The sequence below is a fragment of the Mastomys coucha genome, unplaced genomic scaffold (genome assembly GCF_008632895.1).
Source record: "Mastomys coucha isolate ucsf_1 unplaced genomic scaffold, UCSF_Mcou_1 pScaffold18, whole genome shotgun sequence".
Classification (NCBI taxonomy): domain Eukaryota; kingdom Metazoa; phylum Chordata; class Mammalia; order Rodentia; family Muridae; genus Mastomys; species Mastomys coucha.
The window spans coordinates 46,380,099-46,405,347 of NW_022196900.1; the positions used below are offsets into that span (position 1 = coordinate 46,380,099).

General features: G+C 38.5%; 1 protein-coding gene and 1 non-coding gene across 3 annotated transcripts in view; both read right to left on the reverse strand.

Moving 5' to 3' along the window:
• The window catches only part of Haus6 (HAUS augmin like complex subunit 6), a 39,747-nt gene that overhangs the window by 6,839 nt on the left and 7,659 nt on the right, over nt 1-25,249 (reverse strand). For both annotated transcript variants that reach the window (XM_031377801.1, XM_031377802.1), the window contains exons 4-14: nt 21,587-21,719; nt 20,138-20,282; nt 17,963-18,028; nt 17,454-17,502; nt 16,117-16,287; nt 12,435-12,628; nt 11,992-12,118; nt 11,127-11,229; nt 6,411-6,492; nt 748-814; nt 208-390 (exon numbers count right to left, since the gene is read on the reverse strand). In XM_031377801.1, coding sequence (XP_031233661.1) covers nt 208-390; nt 748-814; nt 6,411-6,492; nt 11,127-11,229; nt 11,992-12,118; nt 12,435-12,628; nt 16,117-16,287; nt 17,454-17,502; nt 17,963-18,028; nt 20,138-20,282; nt 21,587-21,719 — 1,320 coding nt within the window. The remainder of the gene's footprint in view (nt 1-207; nt 391-747; nt 815-6,410; nt 6,493-11,126; nt 11,230-11,991; nt 12,119-12,434; nt 12,629-16,116; nt 16,288-17,453; nt 17,503-17,962; nt 18,029-20,137; nt 20,283-21,586; nt 21,720-25,249) is intronic.
• LOC116097276 lies at nt 889-1,019 on the reverse strand. Its single transcript, XR_004121321.1, has one exon.

A 25,249-nucleotide genomic window follows, 5' to 3' on the forward strand; every position in this document is an offset into this window, starting at 1 on the left:
CTTTCTTTCTTTCTTTTTTTTTTTTTTTTTTTTTTTTTTTTTTTTTTTTTTTTGGTTTCTTTTTCAAGACAGGGTTTCTCTGTGTAGCCCTGGCTATCTTAGAACTCACTCTATAGACCAGGCTGGCCTCAAACTCAGAAATATGCCTGCCTCTGCCTCCCAAGTGCTGGGAGCCACCACCGCCCAGCTTAACAATCCTTTTCTAACCTCGTCTACCAGACGATCTTGCTCTTTCTGGAATGGATCACTCTTTTTCACCGGCAGAGACCCTCTGAATACACTATGTTGTGTATTCTTTGCAATATCTGATAAAGCAGAGTCTTCCACATCAGAGTCAGCTATTTTCTTAGAAGTCATGTTTTTCTCTGTGGGAGTTCTCACATTTGGATCCTGAAAAGAGACATACATTATAACTTAATGATCATGACTGGTATTGAAGCACTTTAAATGGCAGATCTAAATAATTCCACATTCTCATTTAGTAAGAGGATAGAAATGGCACAGAATGGGAGGAAAAAAACCCTGACTGCAATTAAGTCACCAAAAATTATCTGTCACAATTAGCTGAAGCTGTTTTTAAAGGCAAGTGTTATGCACCTACATAATCCCAGTACTTGGGAAGCTGGGACAAGAGAACTAACTGCTATGAGTTCAAGATTGGCCTGTGCCATACAGCAAGTTCAAGCCAAGTCTGGGTCAATTAGCAAGGCCTTATCTCACAATCATGAAAACCGCTTTAGACCATACCTTCTCAAGGAGTGTGAAACTGTTTGTATCTGAGGATGAGGTACACTGTAAGGGAAAAGGCACAGAGCTGAAAGAAAAAAAGACAGCAAATCTAAGTTATACGGAGGGAGGCACCCACTAACTTCATGTATCTGAGTAAGAAACTGTCTGCCCCGTATCTGTCCATGACGATTTCGCTCAATTCGCCCTGGTCATCGAAAGGCAGTTTACTCTGGGGAGGGCTAGTGACAACTGGAGCAGCACTTCTGCCCAACTTGTGTATCACTCTCCCGATTAACTCCAACCTTAACATATATTTTTAATCCTATAATATTTTTATAAGGTTAAATGATGACATACAACAATCTGTATACAACTTAAAAGTTAACTCTACTAACTAGAATTGCATTATTAAAATGTTCTCAACATGCTAAAAATACAATTTCATAGTAGCAGAGACTTTCATATTCTTTCAGCCAGGCATGGTAGCACACACCTGTAATTTCAGCATTTCAGAAGTTGAGGCAAGAAGATCAAGTTCCAAACCAGACTGGGCTACAAAGCGAGACTGTCTCTGTAAGAACCAGGGCTGTGAGGCAGCTTGGTGGCAAATACTCACCATGTAAACCTAAGCACCTGAGCTGGATTCCCAGATCCCAAATAGAGAATCAAGTCTCAACTGTCCTCTGACTTTTTTACACACACACAATCTTGTGCCCTCTCACACACATCATAATACTCTCTTTCTCTTTTAGAAGACTAATCGGGGGATTGGCAGGGTAGAAGATTTATTTTTAATAGTACTTAAAGCTAAAATCCCATAGCAAGGATAAAATACAAGTATACTAACTGACCTACATGAAATCCTGAAATTTTCAGTACAAAGAAATGAATTTAAAAAATATGAATTATTTTTAAATATGAAAAAAGCAAATAGCAGTTCACCCACCTTAAACCCCAATGCTAGTGTGGTTATATTAAGTACTTTTTATATTTCTCTCTTTCCAGGCCATAAAAAGAACACACTACAGTAATGAAAATATGTACGTTTATAGAAGTGCAAGTTATTATTCAATATCCTGTCTTGTCTTAATAATAAAAATAGTAATTTATAAAATTCTGACCTACTTCAGAGACTTAGATACACAAAGGGCTTCTTGTACTTCTCATGTACTGATATCTTTTATTAACATAAAAAAATTTAATTTTATGGATCAAATTCTTTTTAACTAACAAAAAGACTTAGTTTTTCATCTCCAAACTCAGTTTCTCCTATGAATCTTGCTCTATAGCAACTGTTACATATATAATGAAAATGTTCTGTTCAGAGTCCTGTAAGCTTGATAACCTGAGTTGGATCCCTTAAACCCAAATAAAAGTAGGAGAAAATCAGCCAAACAACTGTGGTTGGCCTTCACATGTGTGCCATGGCTCATGTATACACAACTCAAGCACACACACACACATATACACACACAATGTACAGACATAAATAAATAGTAAATAAATTTTCTTTAAAAAAGAAAAAATCAGGTCGGGTGGTGGTGGTGCACACCTTTAATCCCAGCACTTGGGAGGCAGAGGCAGGAGGATCTCAGAGAAACCTTATCTCAGGAAAAAAAAAAAAAAAGTAGTTCAAGGTAAGCCTAGATCATCCAGTCTGGCTTACATGAGACCCTGTAGAAAATAAAACAAAACAAAAAGTAACCCTCAACTTAATTTCAAAAGATCTTTTAAATTTTTTTTTTAATTTATTTTATTTATATGAGTGCAACACCAGAGAGGGTACCAGATCCCATTACAGATAGTTGTGAGCCACCATGTGGTTGCTGGTAATTGAACTTAGGACCTCTGTAAGAGTACTTGGCACTCATAACTGCCAAGTCATCTCCAGCCCGATCTTTTAAATTCTAAGGCCATTTTCTTTTTTAAAAAAAAAAAAAACAAGACCAAACCAAACCAGAGACCTTTGCCAAGAGCACTTTGCTTGCTTTTCAGATCCAGAATACAAAGTGAACAGCTGTGTTAGCTAATTAATCTGGTGGGTTTTCATCCTAGAGAGGCTATGCTGAGTTCCAGGCCAATCAGAGCTACATAACAGGACTGGGTTTTTGTTTGTTTGTTTTTTCTTTGTATGGTTCTTCTGGAGACAGCACAGTGGTTAAGAGCGTGTGTTACTCTTCTAGAGGACTCGAGTTCAGTTCCAACATGTACATAAAAGCAGCCCACTGTCACCCGTCACTGCAGCTCCAGGGCATCCAGCACTCTCTCCAGAGTCCCCCAGGCTCCAGGGTGCATGTGCTCCTACCATAAATGGAAAATCAAATAAATCTTTTAAGCAGGTGGGCGATGATGATAGATAAAAGGCTGAAGGTCTGAGTTCAATTCCCAGCAACCACATGGTAGCTCACAACCATCTGTAATTGGATCTGATGCCCTCTTCCAGTATGTGCTCAGTAACAGGATGCTCATATACATTAAATAAGATAATAAATAAATAAATAAATCTTTATTAAAAAAAATTCTGACCTTCAATGTACACAATGGCACGTACACAGCAACACCTCCAAATCTGTCTCTCCATCTCTCTCGCTCTTTTTCACACACACACACACACACACACACACACACACACACACACAAAAATAAAATAAAATAAAATTTAAAATAAATTAATTAGTAAGAGGTGAAACATCCCTAGCAACTAGAGAGGCAAAGCCTTGAAGTTGGGTGGACAGGAAGGTAAAGGTGGACAGGAAGGTAAAGGTGGACAGGAAGGTAAAGGTGGACAGGAAGGTAAAGGTGGATAGGAAGGTAAAGGTAGATTTGAAAAGAATTGGAAAGTGAATGAGGTCAAAACACACTGTATTAAATTCTCAAAGAATTAAGAAAATACTTTTAGGTGCTGGAGAGATGGCTCAGCGGATAAGAGCACTGACTGCTCTTCTGAAGGTCCTGAGTTCATATCTCAACAACAACATGGTAGCTCACAACCATCCGTAAAGAAATCTGACACTCTCTTCTAGTGTGTCTGAAGATAGCTACTTACACACACTTACATATAATAATAAATAAATCTTTAAAAAACATATTTTTAAAGGTGTGTAAATATATAATGAGCCATTGTATGTAATATGTATTCTAATTTAAAGTATGCCAGACTGGAATTTTGTTTTCTACATTAAGTTTAGGAAGACTGTAAAAACAAGTAAAGAGGAAAACAGAGATAAAAGAATTGAGAAACGTTGGGTGTGGCAGCTTTTATCCCAGCACAAAGAAGCTGGTAGAACTCTGTGATTTCAAGGTAAACTTGGTCTACATAGTGAATTATAGGCCAGCAATTTAAAAAGTAAAGATGTCAAAAAACAGCATCACCACAATACATTGGGAAATTGTGCACAACCTGCTATAGTGCTCACAAAAAACAGGAAAGGAATGAGCTACTATTACAGAATATTGATTTCAAATACAATGCTATTTCCATCAGCTTATATAGCAATAAGAGAGTGATCTGATTATCTGTGATGACAACTGCATGTGAAAGAGTTTAACTGTACTCTTTCTTTCCCCTAGTCAGGGTTTCTCTGTGAAGCCCTGGCCATCCCAGAACTCACTCTGTTCACCAGGCTGGCCTCCAACTCAAACATCTATCTAGCCCCTGCCCCTGCCTCCTCTTCTGCCTCCCCAGTGCTGAGATTAAAGGCATGTACCACCACTGCCCAGTTTAAAACTGTACTCTTTCTGTGGTTTTTAAGTATTATATTCAATCCACAGAATTCTCCCAAGTAATCTTTCCCTCACAATTTTCATAGGTGATCTATTTTAATATCTGTCGCTCTTCTCCTTGGGGAAGTTGTATTACAAGAAACCTACAAAAGCCAAACACCACTCAATAATACTTGGTAGCATTAGAGCAACAGTCCCAAGCTTAAGAGCAGGTGCTAGGACCTGAGCTTGGGTCCCCTAAAAGAGCATATACTGGGCAGCTCCCAAACACCTGAACCTCCAACTCCAGGAGTTCTGACACCCTCTTCTGAACTCCAAAGGCACTGGCACTCATGTGCACATACCCACACCCATACGCACATATAATTAAAGGTACTAAAAACAAATCTTAGCCAAGCCTGACAACCTGAGTTCCAGCCCTGAAAACCAAACTGTAGACGGAAGTAATGAACCAACTCATACAGGTTGTCACTCTGACTCCCACATATGCACTCAAACATCAACAGAGAAATAAAACAAATGTAAAGAACAATATAAGGGCTGGGAAGATGGCTCAGTGAGTAATGTGCTTCCTGCACAACCTTGAGCTGAGGATCTGATACATACACAAGCATAAGCCACACATGTATATACATAAATCCAATTATCTGTTGAGTATACCTGTTTCACTGTTGCATAAGAATTCTTACTTGTAATAAAAAATACATTACCCATGTGTACTACATGCATTTACTTTGGAGTTCTTGACTTTTTTATTCATTGGTGGGGAGGAGGCACAGTACCTATGTGGCGGTCAGCGAACAACATGGGGAGTAAGTTCTCTTTCCATTATGTGGGTCTAAAGGTCAGAACTGAACTCCAGTCTCAGGCTTGGGAGTAAACACCTTTACCCACTAAGCTATTTCACTGGTCCTCAGTTTTTTACTTTATATCAGGCATTGATCATAAAAGCTAAAACAAGATGACAGAAAACAGGCAATAAAGAAAATAGAATTCCTGAAAGAAGTAGTAGCAAAATAGGTTTCAGTTTTTAATCTTAAGTTTGGCAATAGAGTAAATCAAATATCTTCTAGTATTTTTTGTAAAGAATGTAACTCTTTATAAATATCAAAAACTTTTATAAACTGAATATAGAGATGCACACCTCGAATCTCAACACTCAGGACTCAGAGGCAGGCAGATCTCTGTGAGTTTCAGGACAGCCAGAGCTATGCAATGAGACCTGTCTCAAAAAAAATAAAATAAAATAAAAATAAAATAAATTAATAATAATAATAACAACAACAACAACACCCATCAATATATGGGCCAGAGGGAAAAAAAGACCACTCACCCACTAAGAGCACTTTCTGTTCTTGCAGAGTATCAGGGTTTAGTGACTAGGACCTACAATGGAACTTGCAACTATAACTCCAATTCCAGAGGATCTAGCACCTAGCACCCTCTTTTGGCCTCCAAAGGCACCAGGCAATGCACTTACATACATGCAAGTAAAGTACTCATACATATAAAATAAACAAATTTTTAAAAAATCTGTAATATAGATGCAAACAAGCATCTATATTAGCGAGCTGTGCAGGCTAAAACTGGGAAGACATGTACCAACTGAAAGCTAAACTAAACTCAGCCATAACAATAGAAAGCACTAGTCTGAAAGTTCCCTACCAAACCATGAGGATTTTTAAAAAATTCCCAAACTTACCTTATGTAATTTCCAGACCTGTACTTTCTTCAAAATTTAGATAGTCCCCAAAAAACCCAATATTCAGATAAATAGAAGAAGAAAAATACCCAGTCATAGTAAATATTGAACATCTTCTGCAAATGTGGATTTGCAGTAGGATGACACTATCTGCTTGAGAGGAAGAAATCATGTACTATTCCACTGCACAGAAAGTTCTAAACTGGCTCAAAACGAGACTAAAATCAATAGACAGCATGAAAGTCAAATGTTTTACCTGTTAGCTCCATCACACACACTTCCCGGGGTATGTACTTCTCTTCTGCTACCACTTTGTTGTTTAGGTTCTTTATGTGAATCTAAGGAAGTCCAAAAATTACTCTCTTAATTAGGTTTGTGTATTCTAATATTCAAGGACCTCTAGAAATGATAAAGGACTCATTCTTTTCCTCCTGAAACCAAGGTCTAAACCTTTGCTAGTGTTAAACAAATGTTCTATCACTGAGCTTCATGCCCAATTGTTTACAATAGCTTCTAAACAGAAAACAGAAAAATAAACATGAGCCAACCCAACACTCAGTGAAGAAAAACAACTTGCCATGACTTGAGGTCTGATGACTTGAGGTCAACTCCCCGAGCCCAAGATATAGTGTGTGCACCCAGAACCCCAGAACCCCTACAGCAAACGGGAGGCAGAGAAAGAAAAACTGGGAAGACTGCAGGTCAACTGGCCTTGCAAACTTGCAAAAAAGCAAAAGAACACTCACGCGCCCACAGAGCCACCACACAGGAAAAGGTTTTTAGAGAACCTAGAGCCAGGGAGATAGCTGGCTCAGCAGGTAAGGTACATGCCATCAATCCGGACAACCTGAGTTAGCTCCCTAAACTCACATGCACTTTGTAGTGAGCATGCATACATAAAACAATATTTGGTGAATTATTAACCAAATTGTTAAAAGTAAGAACATATTGTTCAATTTTAACAATTGTTAAAGAAGGAACATATTATGTGGTAGCAGGCTTTTATAAAAAGCAGATGTAGCCATTCACAGTGCTATACCTCGACAAGCCCAGCACTTGGAAGGTAAAGGCAGGAATTCAGGGACAGCTTTTGTTATACAGCTTGGGCTACAAAGACCCGATCTCAAAACAGACAAGACAAAACAAACAAGGTGGGAGGTATAGATATGTGCATGGACCTGAATTTGATCATGAGCACCAAATTCAGTATTATATAACCACGTTACATTCTTAAGTAAATCAATCATGTCTAACAATATAAACATGCAAAAGCAAAAGGTACTTAGCATACTTGAATATATTTATGTGAATCAGCTTGCACATTTTTTACACCAACCTTTCAACAACTATGTTACTACCATATTAACACAGCAAAGATATAAATGATAAAGACCTTGACACCAAGCAGTCAGTCTAAAATAGTGGTGACTGAAGTGCTCTGCTCTGCTACAGCAGTATGCCAAAAGTATGCAAGGAGGCATAAGATATACACCAGTCCCGGTAAGGGAATGAAAAGGCAAAGGTATTAAGAGGGCAGGTAGAGATTTCATTTGCCAGAGCATTAGAAGCCATGGCTTATGGTATTGAGTGGGAGATAAAACACCACCAAGACATGTTAAGAAAGGAGACTGGCCAATGAAGCCATGGCTACATTACAGACGAGGTGCCCCCTTTTCAACATGTTAATACCCAGGAGTCTTCCCATACTTGAACACTTAGCTAAGGTGTCACTGCATAAGAAGCCAACACAATGCTATGTACAGATATTCGTCCTTTAAAGTGGTCTAAGTAGTATGTCAACTCAAGCTTTTTTTGTTTTGTTTTTTGAAAGAAGGTGTCTGTGTGTAGCTCCTAGTGTCCTTAATCTGAGGACCAGGCTGTTCTTGAATCCACCTGCCTCTGCCTTCTGAGTGGCTACAACTCAACCTTTTCAAAACCCTCTGTACTATGGAATCACAGAACAATGAACAAACACAAATATCACAAAACTAGTAGAACACCATAAAAACAATTATCACCTGTTGTTGGCAGGCAGAAGCTGAAACTTGTCTGTCTTGCATATAAAAAAAAAAGTTCATAAGCAAGACTGGGTAGCTTGTACCTTACCACTTAGAAAAGCCAAGTTCAGAGGCTAGAGAGATAGATGTCTCAGTTGTTAAAACCACTGGCTGTTCTTTGAGAGGTTCAATTCCTGATACTCACATAGCAGTTCATAACTGTAACTTTGGTTCTAGGGGATCCGACACTCTCACACAGGCATAAATACCAATGCTCATAAAATAAAAATAAATCATTTGCCAGGCGGTGGTGGCACATGCCTTTAATCCCAGCACTTGGGAGGCAGAGGCAGGCGGATTTCTGAGTTCGAGGCCAGCCTGGTCTACAGAGTGAGTTCCAGGACAGACAGGGCTACACAGAGAAACCCTGCCTCGAAAAACCAAAAATAAATAAATAAATAAATAAATAATTTAATCCCAGCACTTGGGAGGCAGAGGCAGGCAGATCTCTGAGGTTGATTTCAAGGCCAGCCTGCTCTTCAGAGCAAGTTCCCAGAAAACCAGGGCTACACAGAGAAACTTTTATCTTCAAAAAGCAAAACAAAACAATAATAAAAATAACTGAAAGAGAAAGGGGGAGAAGGAAGGAAGGAGAGAGAGAAAGAAAGAGAGAGAGAGAAAGAGAGAGAGAGAGAGAAAAGCAAGCTGAGTTAAGATTGGCTTATGCTATATGATTCCAGGCCAGCATTGGCTCCTTCCTCTATGTGGAGAGACTCACTAAAGGTGAAACTACAACCAAGTATTTCAATAAGAAGCAAACAACCATGAGAATCAGCAAGAACACACAGGAGTAAAGATACCTAAGATACAAAAAATTAAAAGGCAAGAAAATGAAAAAGATATGAGCAAGAAGAAAGAAACCAAAATACAAGATTAGACTATAAAAAGCAGTTTTGAAAAAGAAGTAAATAAGACTTCTCAGTTAGGGGACATAACTCAGTGGATAGTGACTGCCTACAATATACCCATGCCTGTAATCTAATCACTTAGGAGATGGAAGCAGGAAGATCAGAAGTTCAAGGTCACCTCAGCCAGTTTAGAAAGACCAGGCTAACAAGACAACTCAGCAGGAAATGTATTTGCTGATTAAGGACCTAAGTTCCATCTCCAACTCCAGGCTATACTTGACAGAAGGACAGAACCAACTCCAGTAAGCTCTCCTCCATAAATGAACTGTAGTGTGCATGCATGTGCACATGCACATACATACTAAATTAATCAAGAAATAAGTTTAAATTGGTTCAACTACAATTAACAAAGCCCAAGAATATAAGAATCTGTATATACAAATGAGAACTTGACAGATGAAAGACAGAACTAGAAGTTCTAGGCATTCATGGTGGCACACAACTGTAATCTCAGCACTTCTGAGGCTAAGGCAAGAGAATCTCAAGTCTGAGGCTGCCTTGGGGTACAAGTTAGACAACACCTAAAACAAAATGGGTTACAATCACAAAACAGAACCCTAATAGACATTTAGAAGGAAAGGATTTTAGAATGAAAGATGAAACTGGAGATGGCTCAGTAGTTAAAAAGTACTTATTGCTTTTACAAAAGTTTGGCTCCTAGCACCTACATCAGACAGTTCACATATGTGCTAACTCTAGCTCTGTATTTGACACCTCCACAGTCCTCCATGGGCGTCCTCATATACAAGTTCATGCATGGGGCTGGAGATGGCTCAGGGGTTAAGAGCACTGACTGTTCTTCCGAAGGTCCTGAGTTCAAATCCCAGCAACCACATGGTGGCTCACAACCATCCGTAATGAGATCTGATGCCCTCTTCTGGTGTGTCTGAAGACAGCTACAGTAAGTATACTTACTTATAATAATAAATCTTTAAAAAAAAAAAAAAAGGCCAGGCAGTGGTGGCGCACGTCTTTGATCCCTGCACTTGGGAGGCAGAGGCAGGCAGATTTCTGAGTTCAAGGCCAGCCTGGTCTATAGAGTGAGTTCCAGGACAGCCAGGGCTATACAGAGAAACTTTGTCTCAAAAACAAAAAAACAAAACAAAACAAGTTCATGCACATGCATGTGTGTACGCACATGAATTCTTTTTATAAATTAAAGACAGGCAATACTAGAGGAGACAAAGGACAACAAACTCTTGAACTGGGAAAATAATGAGCTTCTAGAATACACATACACATAACCCAAACAATTAAAAATAAATCTACATTTAGAAGTACCCCAACAAACCTGCATAATATAAAAAAGAACTCTTATAAGCAACCATAAATTATAACCTAATTATGTACAAATGAATGACAGTAAGATAGATGATTAATGTGTCTCTGATAATAGAAGGCAGGAACCCAGACTTAACCATCAAAGTCCTTAAAGATCTGTCAACCCAAGGTTCTAAATCCAGGCAAACTGCTATTCAATACTAAGTGAATGCCCATTTGGCGGCTCACATCTTTAATCCCAGCCCACAGACAGGCTGAAGCATTCACTTTTTGCAAGTGGTAGATTCTATCTTTTTTTCATAACATTTTGTGACCAAAACAGTAATTTTATGCTATATATATTTCACAATAAAGATAACTAGAAAGCAGGTGAAGGCACTTGCCACCTTGCCTTATTATCTGCGTTTGATCCTAGGGTACCACTTGGTAAAAGGACAGAACCAGGTTGTCCTGTGACCTCTACACATGTACCATAGTGTGTACATGGACATACACATAAATTTGCATGCACATAAATGTAAAGGATAATTGAAAAATATAAATAACTTATAAACAATGAGAAATAAGCCATGGATAGTGCAAGCTGTACACTCAGCATTCAAGAGGCAGAGGCAGGAGAACAGCTTGGAGTTTCAGGCCAGCCTGGTCTACACAGTAAGTTCCAGCTCAGTCAATGCTTCACAATGAGACACTGTCTTTAAAAGCAAGTGGAGGGAGCTTACCAACCTGGAAGTGAAGCAGGATACTTTAAAAGTATACTCTTTGCATATACTTCCTCTGACACAGGATCAAACGAAAGGGGAGACATGGGAGGCAAGAGATCCACAGCCTTAGAACACAGAATTCACAATATTCAGTAAACACATAAACAAACAGCCATAATGACAAAGCTAAGTTCATCTACAAGTGAATTTTTTCCCTAACAATAAATTACTAGACATTTATCCTGTGACTATTTGTATGTATATGTTTTGCCTGCATATGTGTTCGTGTACTATATGTGTGCTTGGTGCCCACAGAAGCCAGAAGATGAAATCAGATACCTTAGGATTGAGTTTTAGCTGGTTATGAGCTACCATGTGGGCTAGGAATTCAATCCTAGTCTTCTTGGAAGAGCAGCCAATGGGCTTTCGTGAAAAACCACCTCTTCAGCCCCTCCAAACTTTTTTTTTAAATAAAAGAATACAATAGTTGTATGTTTCGAATTTTACTTAATAGTAGTCTTTTTAGCCTCTGAACTTAAAATGAGTAACTATAGATGGCAGCAGCTTGATGAAAAACTATTATGAAATTATATTTTTAAACATTTCAACTACACAGTAATACCTATAATCCTAGTGCTCTGGCTACATACATTCTAGATCAGCCTAGCATACATACGTATCTACACAACAGGTACCTATCTCTAAAAAGGCACTAGGCCAAGCATGGTGGCAAAGGGTTACAATCCTAACATTTGGGAGCAGATGCAGGAGAATCAGCAGTTCATATTCATCATTTCTAAGTCACTGCAGCATTATAAACTAAAAGACAGAGAGAATTGCCAAATTAATATTAAAGTATTCTCCAAACACAAGTCTGCATTACTTACTGCAGGCCCGCCTTTAGTCAGTCTGAAAGGAGACACGCCAAGAAAGTCTTTCCACTTCATATGCCACCTTCCTTCCTTCTCAACAATAGACTGTCTTATTGCAGTGACATTCTCTTTTACTTTATGCCTATGATAGCATAAGAAATAGTGTATTTGAAGGACAAATAAAGACATAGCATAATTTAAGACAACAGTACTAGGGCAGAGAAGGATATAAAACAAAGATTAACCATTAAACTACACACAAATTTAACAAGTGACTCTTCAGAACTTAAAATATACTTTTTCTCCTTTTAAAACAAAAGAGCAATCATATACCTACTACTCCACTTAAATACCAGTATGTCTTAACTTATTCAAAGTTGGAGAATTATATACAATTTCTGCTGAGAAAACCACACTACCAATTACATAGTAAAATAACAAAAGAGCTTTCTATGTACCTCATATGCTTCATATCTGATAATCTTTCCCTCTGAAATTTGGTTTCTTTTTCAAGGTAGTGGAGGTCTATTGTCAATCTTGCTTGGCCAGCCTTACAATGTTCATATTTCATTATTTTCAAGACTTCATTTAGCAACTGAATAATTGTTACGAGGTTCAATTTTCCAGCCTCATAAACATTTCCTATCTGCAACTAAAGATTCAGAAAAAAAGGGGGTAAGGGGGAGGGAGAAAAAGCAAAGATCGGTATGTTCTTATCGGTAATAAACTTGCATACTGATGCTTTTTTACTATTATATAACATTACCTTAAGAAAGAGTAGGGGGAAAACACAATAATCACCCAAATATAAAACTATGTAAAAAAATTTCAATCGTATAAAAACCGTCAAAGAACCGTCAAAGAACCGTCAAAGAACTCTCACATCACTCTCACATCATGCAAAAGGGTAAAAATCTAGCAAAAAAGAAAATACAAGCCAGGCAGTGGTGGCGCACACCTTTAATCCCAGAACTTGGGAGGCAGAGGCAGGAGAATTTCTGAGTTCGAGGCCAGCCTGGTCTACACAGTGAGTTCCAGGACAGCCAGGGCTACACAGAGAAACCCTGTCTCGAAAAACAAACAAACAAAAATACAAATAGATGCAATGAAAGATAAAGAGGGGTTGGAGAGATGTTCAGCAGTTAGTTAAGATCATTTGGTACTCCTGCAGGACTCATGTTCAGTTACAAAAGCTTACAATCATCTCCTACCACACACAGCCCTATGTGTGGTATGCATCTATAAATACCAGGTACACATGTGGCATACACACACACACACACACACACACACATACACAGAGTCATATAAATCAGTCTAAATATAAAGAACAGATTTGAAAACAAAGCAAAAAAAAAAAAATCACCATTTTTTTTGAGTCAGGTTCTTGCTATGTAGCCCAGCTGAGCTATGTCAACCAAGCTGGTCCTGCACTAAGATCTGCCTGTCACTACCAAATGACAAAATTTATTTTTTAACAAGTTTCACATGCCATCTATCCTAATACAAACAAACCAAAAAAAAAAAGATTCAGGGGGCTGATGAGGTTATTCAGTCCTTACAAAGTATTTACATCAGTAAAGCATGCAGACCCCAGAAAAAGTGAGTATGGTGTCATGTACTTGTAATCCCAGCACTGGCAAAGTAGAGACAGGAAGATCCCTAGATTTTTTTTCCTACCCTATTAGCACGAGCCCCAGATCCCAGTGAGAGACCCTGTCTCAACCTCTCACTCTTCTTGTCTTTACTCTCACCTCTTGCTCCATCTCTCTCCTTCCCCCTCCTCCACGTGGTCATGGCCAGACTCTGCTTTTCTACCTTATCTTTCTCTCTCTCTTTTCTATAATAAAACCTTAAGACCAAACACACACACGCCTTTGATCTCAGCACTCCAGAGACAAAGACAGGTGTATCACTGTGAGTTCAAGGCCAGCCTGGTTTACATAGTGACTTCTAAGCCTGCCAGAGCTACAGAGCTACAGTACAGGGAGACAGTATCTCAAACAAAACAAAACAAAAAAATATTAAGTGGTTTTCTCTAAAGACATCACTGCCTGCCTTATCTGTATGCTTATATATAATTAATGTCTTTTTTTTCTTTTTTTGGTTTTTTTTCAAGACAGGGTTTCTCTGTGTAGCCTTGGCTGTCCTGGAACTCACTCTGTAGACCAGGCTGGCCTCTAACTCAGAAATCCACCTGTCTCTGCCTCCCAAGTGATGGGATTAAAGGCATGCGCCACCACTGCCTGGCAATTAATGTCTTTTCTGATACCTGCTTACACTTATAGGTATCTGAATTCACACATGTTGATTGCTATATACTATGAATTTGATGCACATATATTGTATCTTAAAGTGAAATCTCTTCACAAAATATTTAATCTATGTACCTTCAATATACTACAGTCATTACCTGATATGTGGTAAGTACTAAATGAACTGTACATACTAAGGAAAAAGTAAGGCGTACAATTAAATGTTCCAAATGAAGACAGAAATGAAGATAGATGCTGCTTTGGTTAAAGAAGAAAGGCTAGAGATACCAGTTTAGTAACACGCTGTAGGGACCAGATGTTATGGTGCTTGTCTTGGTCTCAACACTCAGGAGGCCGAGGCAAGTGGACTTCTGTGAATTCAAAGGCCAATCTGGTCTATGATGCTAGTTCCAGGCTGGTCCGAAACATACAATGAGACTCTGCTTGAGAAATAAAATAGCCGGGCAATGGTGGTGCATGCCTTTAATCCCAGTACTTGTGAGGCAGAAGCAGGTGGATTTCTGAGTTCCAGGACAGCAAGGTCTACACAGTGAGTCCAGGACAGCCAGGGATACACAGAGAAACACAGAGTTGGAGGCAAAATGAACAAATTAAAAACTTACACAATTAAAAAAAGAAAAGAAAAACCTAAGGCCAGTACTCTGAAAATCCACAAGGAAAACTGAGGTATTGCCATCACAGAGCTAAAGGAGGTAAAGCATTCACAAGGACTGCTTAAGATCAAGATGAAAGAGAAGACAGAAAGGGTAAGGGTAAGCAATTTGGGAGCAATCTCCCCATAGCTTGTTTCCAAAGTAAAGTACTTGTTGGATACAGACCTCCTACCTGGATGTCTCTTTGCAGAACCTGTTTGCTTCAAGATAGGATGTTATGTTCGGCCCATTCCGCCCATTTGCAGGTGGGAGGAGTCAGCCCCAGTTGGGGGTTTCCTCTTTGTGTTTTTTTTTTTATTCCCCCCCATGCTGCTCAGTATAAATTGAGCAAAGAGGAATAAAAATTGGCATTCTTCCTTGGTGAGTGATGGAGTCTGTGTCTTCTGTTAAATCCCCCAGGCCTACGCCCTACTCTTGGTACCGTGACAGCACAGGCGCTGTCAAGTACTGAGGAGCAGAAGCCTTCCAAAGAAGACCTGTAGAGCAACTCAGCAAGGTTTGTGAATGAAGAGTGCACCAGTCACATTCTGCTTAAAGATAAGTAAGCAAAAGCCAGAGCATACAGACTTTATAAAAGGTCAAGTGTGGTGGAGCACCCCTTTAACCCCAGAACTCAGAAAGCAGAGGCAGGCCTAGTCTATAAATCAAGCTCTAGACTTGCCAAAGCTACATAGTTGATCCAGTCATAAGAAACAAAAACAAAAGCACACAAAGAGAGCTATACTTGATGGAGCCTACAATCTCAGCACTGAAGAGGTTGAGGCAGGGGAAAATTTATAAAGGACTAATACAAAGAGTTGAAATGGCTCAGTGGATAAAGACACTTGTCACCAAGCCTGACAAACTGAATTCTGCCCCAGGACACACATGAAAAAGAAAATAGACTCCCATAAATTGTCCTCTGACCTCCAAATACACACATACCATGGCATGAGTGTACTCAGACATGTACACACACACACACACACACACACACACACACACAAAATGTAAAGAATCAATACAGTACTATCTTCATACTAAGCAATGTTAACCTTTCTATACTATACAAAACGACAAAAGCAAATGGATACAAACTTACACACCTCTGACAGTTCCTCTATGAAGATTAATGAAGAACACAAATGCTTGAAGCAGTAGGAAATCTCTAAGATGACAATGTAAAAAGCAGTGACACTGTGCTAACATGTTCCCTCTACAGCAAAACTTACCTGACACATCTGCTCCTCAAGTCTGTCAAGTAAGAGCCTTGGAATATTAACAGCAACATGAGCTCCATCCAAAGCATACTGGTTTACAAAGCCGAACAGTGAACTAATAACTTCTCTCTCCTTTTCCACAACCATGAGTGTCTCATTCACTGACACCCACAAAGACCGAACCTTTGAAAACAAAACAAAATATAAAATCCACACATACCATATGTCTATACTAACAAAGTTTTTGGCATAAATATTTATCCCTTAATAATGAGTGAAATACAGCTGATTAAGTAAATGCATCACTAGGGAACCTCACCGGCAAAGAACTGGCTTAGACAACACTAACCTCCAACTCCTAAGATCAGACTGCCTTTGCCTCTCCAGTGCTAAGATTAAAGGCTTGTACCATCACAGCTGAGCTAATGAATTTCTTAGGAAGAATACAGCTTATATAATTTCCAATCAAACTTTGAAATCTTTATTCTATCGTCCAAAAATAGTGTTACCCATGGAAAGCTTGAAAATGAAAAAAGGAAATGCCAGAAGGGAGGGCAGAGGGGAAGGGAAGGGAAGAAGAGGAAGAGAGGGAAGGAGAGAAAACAAAAGATGAATAAATAAGCAAGATTCAATCAGAAAAAAAACAAGAGCAAGTGAGAAACAGTCACATCCTTCCTTTTCAAAACAAAGGTAAAGTAAGTATAAACACTATGAACTTAGTTCCCCTTGAAAGCAATGGAGTATTTTTTCAAATAATATTTTTTCTATTTTATTTTTTAAACATTTTATTATTATTTTATGTGTATGAATCTTTTGTCTTCGTGTATGCCTATATACCAGATTCACCCACTGCTAGCTAAAACCAAAACAGGACATCAGGTCTCCTGGGACAGGAGTTACACATGATTGAGAGGAGCTATGTGGGTACTAGGAATCAAACAGAAAAGCAGCCAATGCTCTTAACCACTGAGCCACCTCTCCTGCTCTTTCCTATGTTTTTTTAACATAACATTTTTCCCTCATATGCTATAGATTCATTACAGAGAACTTAGAAAAACACAGAAAACCAAACCTTTTCATCAAAGCCCTACGGCTAACATTTTGTTATTTCCCACGTGTGGCTATATATATATATATATATATATATATATATATATATATATATATATATATGTAATCTATATTTTTAAACAAAACTAAAATTATTACATATGTTCTTTGTGGCTGTGTCTCACTTGGAATTACATTATCAGGATTCTGAAATATACTGATCTAGAAAAATGCTAGCATTGATACCCTACAGAGCCGTCCACAATAAACAGATCCCCTGCTATTAAAAAGTGTCTCACCTTTTGAATCTTCTCTTGTAGATTACTCTTGTCATCATACGGCTCCATTCTAATAAAAAAAAATTAAATGATTGATTTATTCATAAAAAATTCACATGGTAATTTTACATCCAAGAAACCAATTGGTCTGCAAACTACAAAAAGGCATTCAGTTAAAAAATAGTAATTCTCTAGCTGTCAACTGAGTGTAGTGGTGAAAGCCTTTAATCTGGATGCTCAGTAGGCAGAGGCAGGCAGATCTCTTATCAGTTCAACACAAGCATGATCTATATAAAGTACCAAACCAGCCAGGGCTACAAACATAGTGAGATCTGTTTCAAAAACAAAGAACTCAAACAGTGCAATAATAATTTTTAGAACTTTATTAAAAGTGAGGAAAAAATGTTCTAGTCCTAGCATCAACAAGTAATGACATATCATTCTACTTCTATTTTTAGTAGTCTCATTACTTGTAAAATTCAAAATTTAAACTTTATGTAAGGTCTATTCCAGCTCTAAAAGTCACTTGCCTTTTAATTTGGTTCTGTAGACCCATGCACTCTGATCTTGCATTCCGTACTTGCTTAACAGATAGACTGTAAAAAACAACAGAAAAGAACATTCCCATTACTGATATGCCCCACTTGTTTCTTTTATTTTCTTATCTTTACTGCATTTTTAACAGTAAAACAAAGGACTTGAAGCAAGATCCTTCAGAGAGGTAAAGCACTGGCCTCCAAGCCTGACCACCGGAGTTCCATACACAGACCATACAGCAGATAAAAAACAACTTTCAAGGGGCTGGAGAGATGGCTCTGCGGTTAAGAGCACCGACTGCTCTTCCAAAGGTTCTGAGTTCAAATCCCAGCAACCACATGATGGCTCACAACCATCTGTAACAAATCTGATGCCCCCTTCTGGAGTGTCTGAAGACAGCTACAGTATACTTACATTTACTAAATAAATAAATCTTAAAAAAAAAAAAACTTTCAAAAGTTGTCCTGACTTCCACTGACACAATATGAAGCATACACACATAATACATGTTTATTTTTACACATAAAGTAAAGATACAACCAAATCCTTGACAGTCTTTTCTGTCTCTTTTCATGTTGTGACAACAGTATACACAGGAAAAAAAAAATCAGTAAGATATGTTGAGTAGATAAGCAGACATATATAATACTATGAACTGGATCATGCCACATGCTTGTAATAGTTAGGAAGAAGCAGCAAGAGGAACACACATTCAAGACTGATGCACATGGCAAGGGCCAGGTCAGCCAAGACTTCACAGTGAGATCCTCTCAATTAACTAAAAATAAATAGGAAGATACATACAAACATACTTACATACATACATACACACACAGCAGTTGAAGCTGGCTTTGCTACTTTGTGGGTTCCACATTTTCCTACCGTTTAGCCCTCCAGTTTAACCCCCTATCACTAGGTAGGAAATAGAGAATGAGAGAGGAGAAGAGAGAGACAGAGACAGAATGAGAATGACCAACAATCACCAACCCCACCATCTCAGGGACCCTATCGTCTATATACCCGCAATTCCAAACAGCACACAAATGCAGAAACTATCTGCAGCTGGCAAAACAACATCTCTACTAGAGCACAAGGCAAATCATAGTCAGCTACTGCGGACAGTCCAAAGTAACCCCATATTCTCACACCTGGGATTAAAACAAAGACAAATTCTTACAATATTTCTGTTTTATTTTTTTAAAGATTTATTTATTATTATATGTAAGTACACTGTAGCTGTCTTCAGATGCACCAGAAGAAGGCGTCAGATCTCATTTCAGATGGTTGTGAGCCACCTTGTGGTTGCTGGGATTTGAACTCAGGACCTTAGGAAGAACAGTCCGTGCTCTTAACCACTGAGCCATCTCACCAGCCCAATATTTCTGTTTTTTAAAGAAACCAAAATTCCAGAATTCTCACTACATGCAGTACTCTACTATAAATTGACTAAAATATGCAGTATTTGTTTGAAGGTATAAAATATCTACTAAAATTATAAAATAAATATTAAATGCAAAAGTTACAAAATGAATATATAGACTAAAAAATTCAAAATACAATTAGGACAATTATAATCCAAAACTAGAATTCCAGGGCTAGAGAGAGGGCTAAACACTGAAGAATACTTGCTGCCCCTCAAGGTCTCAATTCCCAGTACTCATGTGGCTCCCAACTGTCTTTAACTCTACTTCCAAGAGAATCAACACCCTCATCTGGCCTCTGTGGGCATCAGATACTTCCAGTGTACAAACATATGTTCAAGCAAAGCACCCATAAACATAAAGTAAAAATAATTTTAAAAGTTATATAGTTAGGGGGCTGGAGAGATGGCTCAGCAGTTAAGAGCACTGACTGCTCTTCCGAAGGTCCTGAGTTCAAATCCCAGCAACCACATGGTGGCTCACAACCATCCGTAATGAGATCTAATGCCCTCTTCTGAGGTGTCTGAAGACAGCTACAGTGTACTTACATATAATAAATAAATCTTTTTTTAAAAAAATCACATAGTTAAAATGCAGTATTAATGGCCAAGATTTTGAAATAGGCATAAATTATTTCTGGACATATTTATATTGGTGATATTTACTCAAAAAGGAAATAATTTTCTAACTTTAAAATTTTTAATATTTTAATTTTTAAATTTTTAATAATTTTCTAACTTTACTTACTGTGCATTATCCTGGTATTTTTGGATAACATAATGTTCTCTTTGCAAAATCTGTAAAAATCTGTTACGTGCTACATGGCTTCTGGCAAGGCACTTGTGCATATCTTGTGGTTTTGCATTAAATGTTTCTGCAAAATGTAGAGAATCTATATAGAAGGCAAGATCACAGAAAATGTCACCATGAGTTTGTCTTTCCAGTAAGACAGACAGGAGAAATGAAAATCAAATCAAATATGTGCCATTTTTTTTCAAGCAACTCTTCACTTTGTTAGTGATGATGAATGAAGATGAATTCATACAATCATATCTGATGTCAGGTTTTTATCTACATCTTATTGTAAACACAGATCAACAACAAGGATAGATATTCTCTCCACCTCGGTCCCCACACCCCACCTAGAACAAGTTATCCACATCCCAGCATGCTGCACAGAAACCTCCACGATGTCTAACTTGAAGAAAATTCGCAGAATTCAGAAGTCTTCTAACACTGGAAATCTCAGCTGTATGCTGGGTAAATAAATTAGGGTATTTGTTAGGTATAATAAAAAGCAGTTCTGCCGGGCGGTGATGGCACACGCCTTTAATCCCAGCACTTGGGAGGCAGAGGCAGGTGGATTTCTGAGTTCAAGGCCAGCATGGTCTACAGAGTGAGTTCCAGGACAGCCAAGGCTACTCAGAGAAACCCTGTCTCGAAAAAAAACCAAAAGAAAAAAAAAGCAGTTCTAAAATGAAAGTTCTATGAACTAATACCCAGTGATCCAAAACCAAGGCTATAGTCTCATTAATGAGTTTTCTTCATTTTTTTGTTTGATTTGAATAGTGTTTAAGACAGTCTATGAGTCCAAGCTAGCCTGAAATTTACACTGTTCAGGCTGACCTCAAATTAGCAATCTTCCTGACTCAGCCTCCCAAATGTTAGTATGTATCACAACACCAGACATGGTCTCCTATAAAGAGATCCATGAAAGAGGCCTAAACTCTGCAATAAACCTGGCTCTCAACTTGAGGTCAGCCTGCCTCAGCCTTCTAGGCTCAAATTACAGATCTGTATAAGCATCTCTGAACCTACATATCAATTCCAGGCCAGCTAGAGCTACACTCTGGAGGCTGGGGAGATAGCTCAGGAGATAAAGTACTTACTCATCCCACTCAGCCTCCAGGTGCCACCAGGCTTGCAGCTTCTCTGTTTCTGAAGCGTAAAAATAAAGCAGAAGGAACTAATAAAGGCTAAAATAGTCATTTGACTTTCCTATGAAAAATGTACTCCAAACTCTGTGCCAGAACATAATAAAGTTAAACACAAATATTAAAGGCTCATTGTGAGGTTTCCAGTCGTAGATGAGTACAATATTAACCAGATGCTTTTTAACTCATTTTGATCTTGATTTTAAAATTATGAACAATAACAATTTAAGAATAAAAACAAATATAGTATAAGTAAACTTACTGTTAGATCTTGTTTTAATATATTTGATTGCAACATATCTTGCAAATTGATACATCAGATGAATAAACTTAGGACCACCAGGAGATATAAGCAATGAGCCAACAACTTGAGGAAAACTACTCCCACATTCAGCCTAGGAAAGAAGACACGAGATGATTCAATCAACAGTACCTGTCACAGTTTTAATCACTTATTTTAATTCATTATTTATTTGTGCGGGTGCTTTGTAAGTATGCCTATGTACAGATGCACACACTCATAGCTATGGCCAGTAGAAGGCATCAGATCCCCTAGAACTGGAGTTTACTGGAATTGGAGTTTGAAAGCTGCTGCTATGGTTATGTAGGTGCTAGGAATCAAACCTCGGTCCTCTGAAAGAGTAGCCAGTGCTCTAAACCACTAAGCCATCTTTCCAGCCCATCATGTGATAATCCTGCAGTAGAAAGCTGCATGTCAGATCCTCTCTGAAGGACAGTAAATCGTCAACCCCTTCATAGTGGAGGCATGGAAAATAGTCAGAAAACAAAGTTTCAGCTAGATACTACCTCCACTCCACTCCTACCATTTTCAAACCTAAGAAAGTTGAGTAGAATGTTACAGAGTTATAATCACTAGGGAGAGAAATGAAGTCCTTAAGGGCTGTGAATGGTGGCACAGGCTTTTAACCTAAGCACTCAGGCAGAGAGAGACAGGCAGAAAGATCTCTAGGAGCTCAAGACCAGCCTGATCTACATATGAATTCCAGGAAAGTTAGAGCTCTACTTTGGAGGCTGGGGAGATAAAGCCCTTATCACATACATAAGCATGAGGATTACTTAAAATCCCAGAATTCAAAGAGAAGCCAGACAGGCATATAAACCCAGCATTCTGGGAAAATAATTTTTCTGGTGGCAACCTGGCTAGCTAGACAGGCAGTAACAGGCAGTCTCAAGTTCAGAAAGAGAACCAGCTTTGGACAGGCATGGTGACCCACATCTTTAATCCAAGTACTTGGGAGCCAAAAGCAGGCAAATCTTGAGTCCAAGGCCAGCCTAGTCTACAGAGCCTGTTGCAGGACAGCCAGGGCTACACAGAGAAACCTGTCCCCAAAAAACCAAAAGAAAAGTATAATCAAGTTAGACATCCAAAATCAACCACAGGCCGAGCGGTGGTGGCGCACACCTTTAATCCCAGCACTTGGGAGGCAGAGGCAGGTGGATTTCTAAGTTCGAGGCCAACCTGGTCTACAGAGTGAGTTCCAGGACAGCCAGGGCTACAAAGAGAAACCCTGTCTCGAAAAAAAAAACAAAATCAACCACGGGCCTAGACACACTCACAGATTTCATTTTTTGAAAAGGATTAACATAGTTTAGTAATTAGTTGTTCTTGGTTTGGCTGGATGGTTTTACTAGGGTGAAGGTACACAGGCTCACACACTCTAGGCCAGTATCCTACCACTGAACTAAATCCTCAGCCTTAAGGGATATTTTTGTTGTTGTGTTTATTTATTTATTTTTTTTAGGAAATTATAAAATGATTTATTAAGTGTATAAGTGTGAGGATTAAGCAGAATATATGTAGAAAGAACTGCAGAAGTTTTCTGTGAATTAAAAAGTCAGTGTTACAGTATGAGTTTGCCTTGCTTCCTATTCTTTTTTTCCCAAGTTTTATTGCATTATAATGAGAAAAGTTACATGATTTCAATTTATCTGAATTTGTTAACATTTAAAAACATATTTTAAGTAAATAGAATTAAATCATTCTTGTTTTCCTTTTGTACCCCAACTCCTCCCAGAGACTCCCCCTTCAATACCTACAATATCTTTTTTTGTCATATTCTTTAAAATTTATAAAATATTACAACAATAAAAATGAGTATTATAAAAGTTGTTGAGGGCTGGAGAGATGGCTCAGCTGGTAAGAGCACCAACTGCTCTTCTGAAGGACCTGAGTTCAAATCCCAGCAACCAAATGGTGGCTCACAATCATCCATAATGAGATCTGACACCCTCTTCTGGTGTCTGAAGACAGCTACAGTGTACATATTTATAATAATAAATAAATCTTTGGGCTGGGGCAAGTAGGGACTGAGCGAGTGGAGGGTCTACCAAAATGAGCAGAGGTCCTAAAAAGTCAATTCCCAACAACCAGGTGAAGGCTCACAACTATAGTACAGCTACAGTGTGTACTCATATACATTAAATAAATAAATAAATCTTTAAAAGTTATTTGATATAAAACAACAATCAAATTTGCAGTCTTATGTAGATGCTTATCTATGGCAATACTGAAAATACATAACGTTTTTCTCAATATAAATTTTAAATAACTCCAAATGTATTAACTGGATATTTCAAAATAATACATCACTACTAATATTTTCTTAAATGAACATAAATATACAAAGTGTTTTTGTTTGTTTGTTTGTTTTGTATTTAGTAGACCTTAAAATCTTGGCTCTTACTGTGGTAACTTGATACAAGAGTTACAAACGTCAAGCAAAGCTTTCAGTGTTGTTCTCTTACAAACCCCCTCCCAATTTAATTGTCTACATTTCTTTTGGGTATATAAATACTTTTAAAATATGTAAGCTGTTCTGAAAACTATAGTATTTTGATTATTATGTGACGGGAGGAATTTCTTTTCTGGTCCAGTCTATTTGGAGTTCTGTAGGCTTCTTATATGTTCATGGGCATCTCTTTCTTTAGGTTAGGGAAGTTTTCTTCTATAATTTTGTTGAAGATATTTACTGGCCCTTTAAGTTGGGAATCTTCACTCTCTTCTATACTTATTACCCTTAGATTTGGTTTTCTTGATGTGTCTTAGATTTCCTGGATGGTTTTGGTTAGGAGCTTTGCATCTATGACTCCTGATTTCTTTCCTAGGTTTTCTATCTCCAGGGTTGTCTCTCTTTCTGATTTCTTTATTGTTTCTATTTCCATTTTTAGATTCTGGGCGGTTTTGTTCATTTCCTTCACCTGTTTGATTGTGTTTTCCTGTAGTTCTTTAAGGGATTTTTTGTGTTTCCTCTTGAAGGGCTTCTAGCTCTTTACCTGTGTTCTCCTGTATTCCTTTGAGGGCGCTATTTACGTCTTTCTTAAAGTCCTGTATCATCATCATGAGAAGTGATTTTAGATCTGAATCTTGCTTTTCCGGTGTGATGGTGTGTCCTGGACTTGCAATGGTGGGAGTATTGGGTTCTGATGATGCCAAGTAACCTTGGTTTGTGTTGCTTATATTCTTATGCTTGCCCCAAACCATCTGGTTATCTCTAGTGCTACCTGCCCTTGCTAAATCTGACTGGAGCCCATCTGTCCTTCCTATGATCTGGTTGTGTCAGAACTCCTCAAAGTCAAGCTGTCTCTGTGATCCTGTGATTCTGGGCTTGTTAGAGCACCTGGGAGTGGAGCTACCTCTGGGGGTTGTGAGGCTGGCTGCAGAGCTTGCACCCAAGGTCTCCTCAGGGCACCGACCGGCTGAGACAGACCAGAAGCAACCCGAGCCACTGGGCTGGCAGAGTTCCTGTGTGCCTGTGTCCTGCTGGTCCCAATTACTCCCGTTGTTGGGACAGATGTTGTGTCCTCCTCACCTCTGATCCTGGGCGTGTTAGAGTGCCTGTGCCACGCACACTTGCGTGATGGCGGTATTTGAGGCGAAAACTTCAAGGAAAGTCAGCCTCCTGCC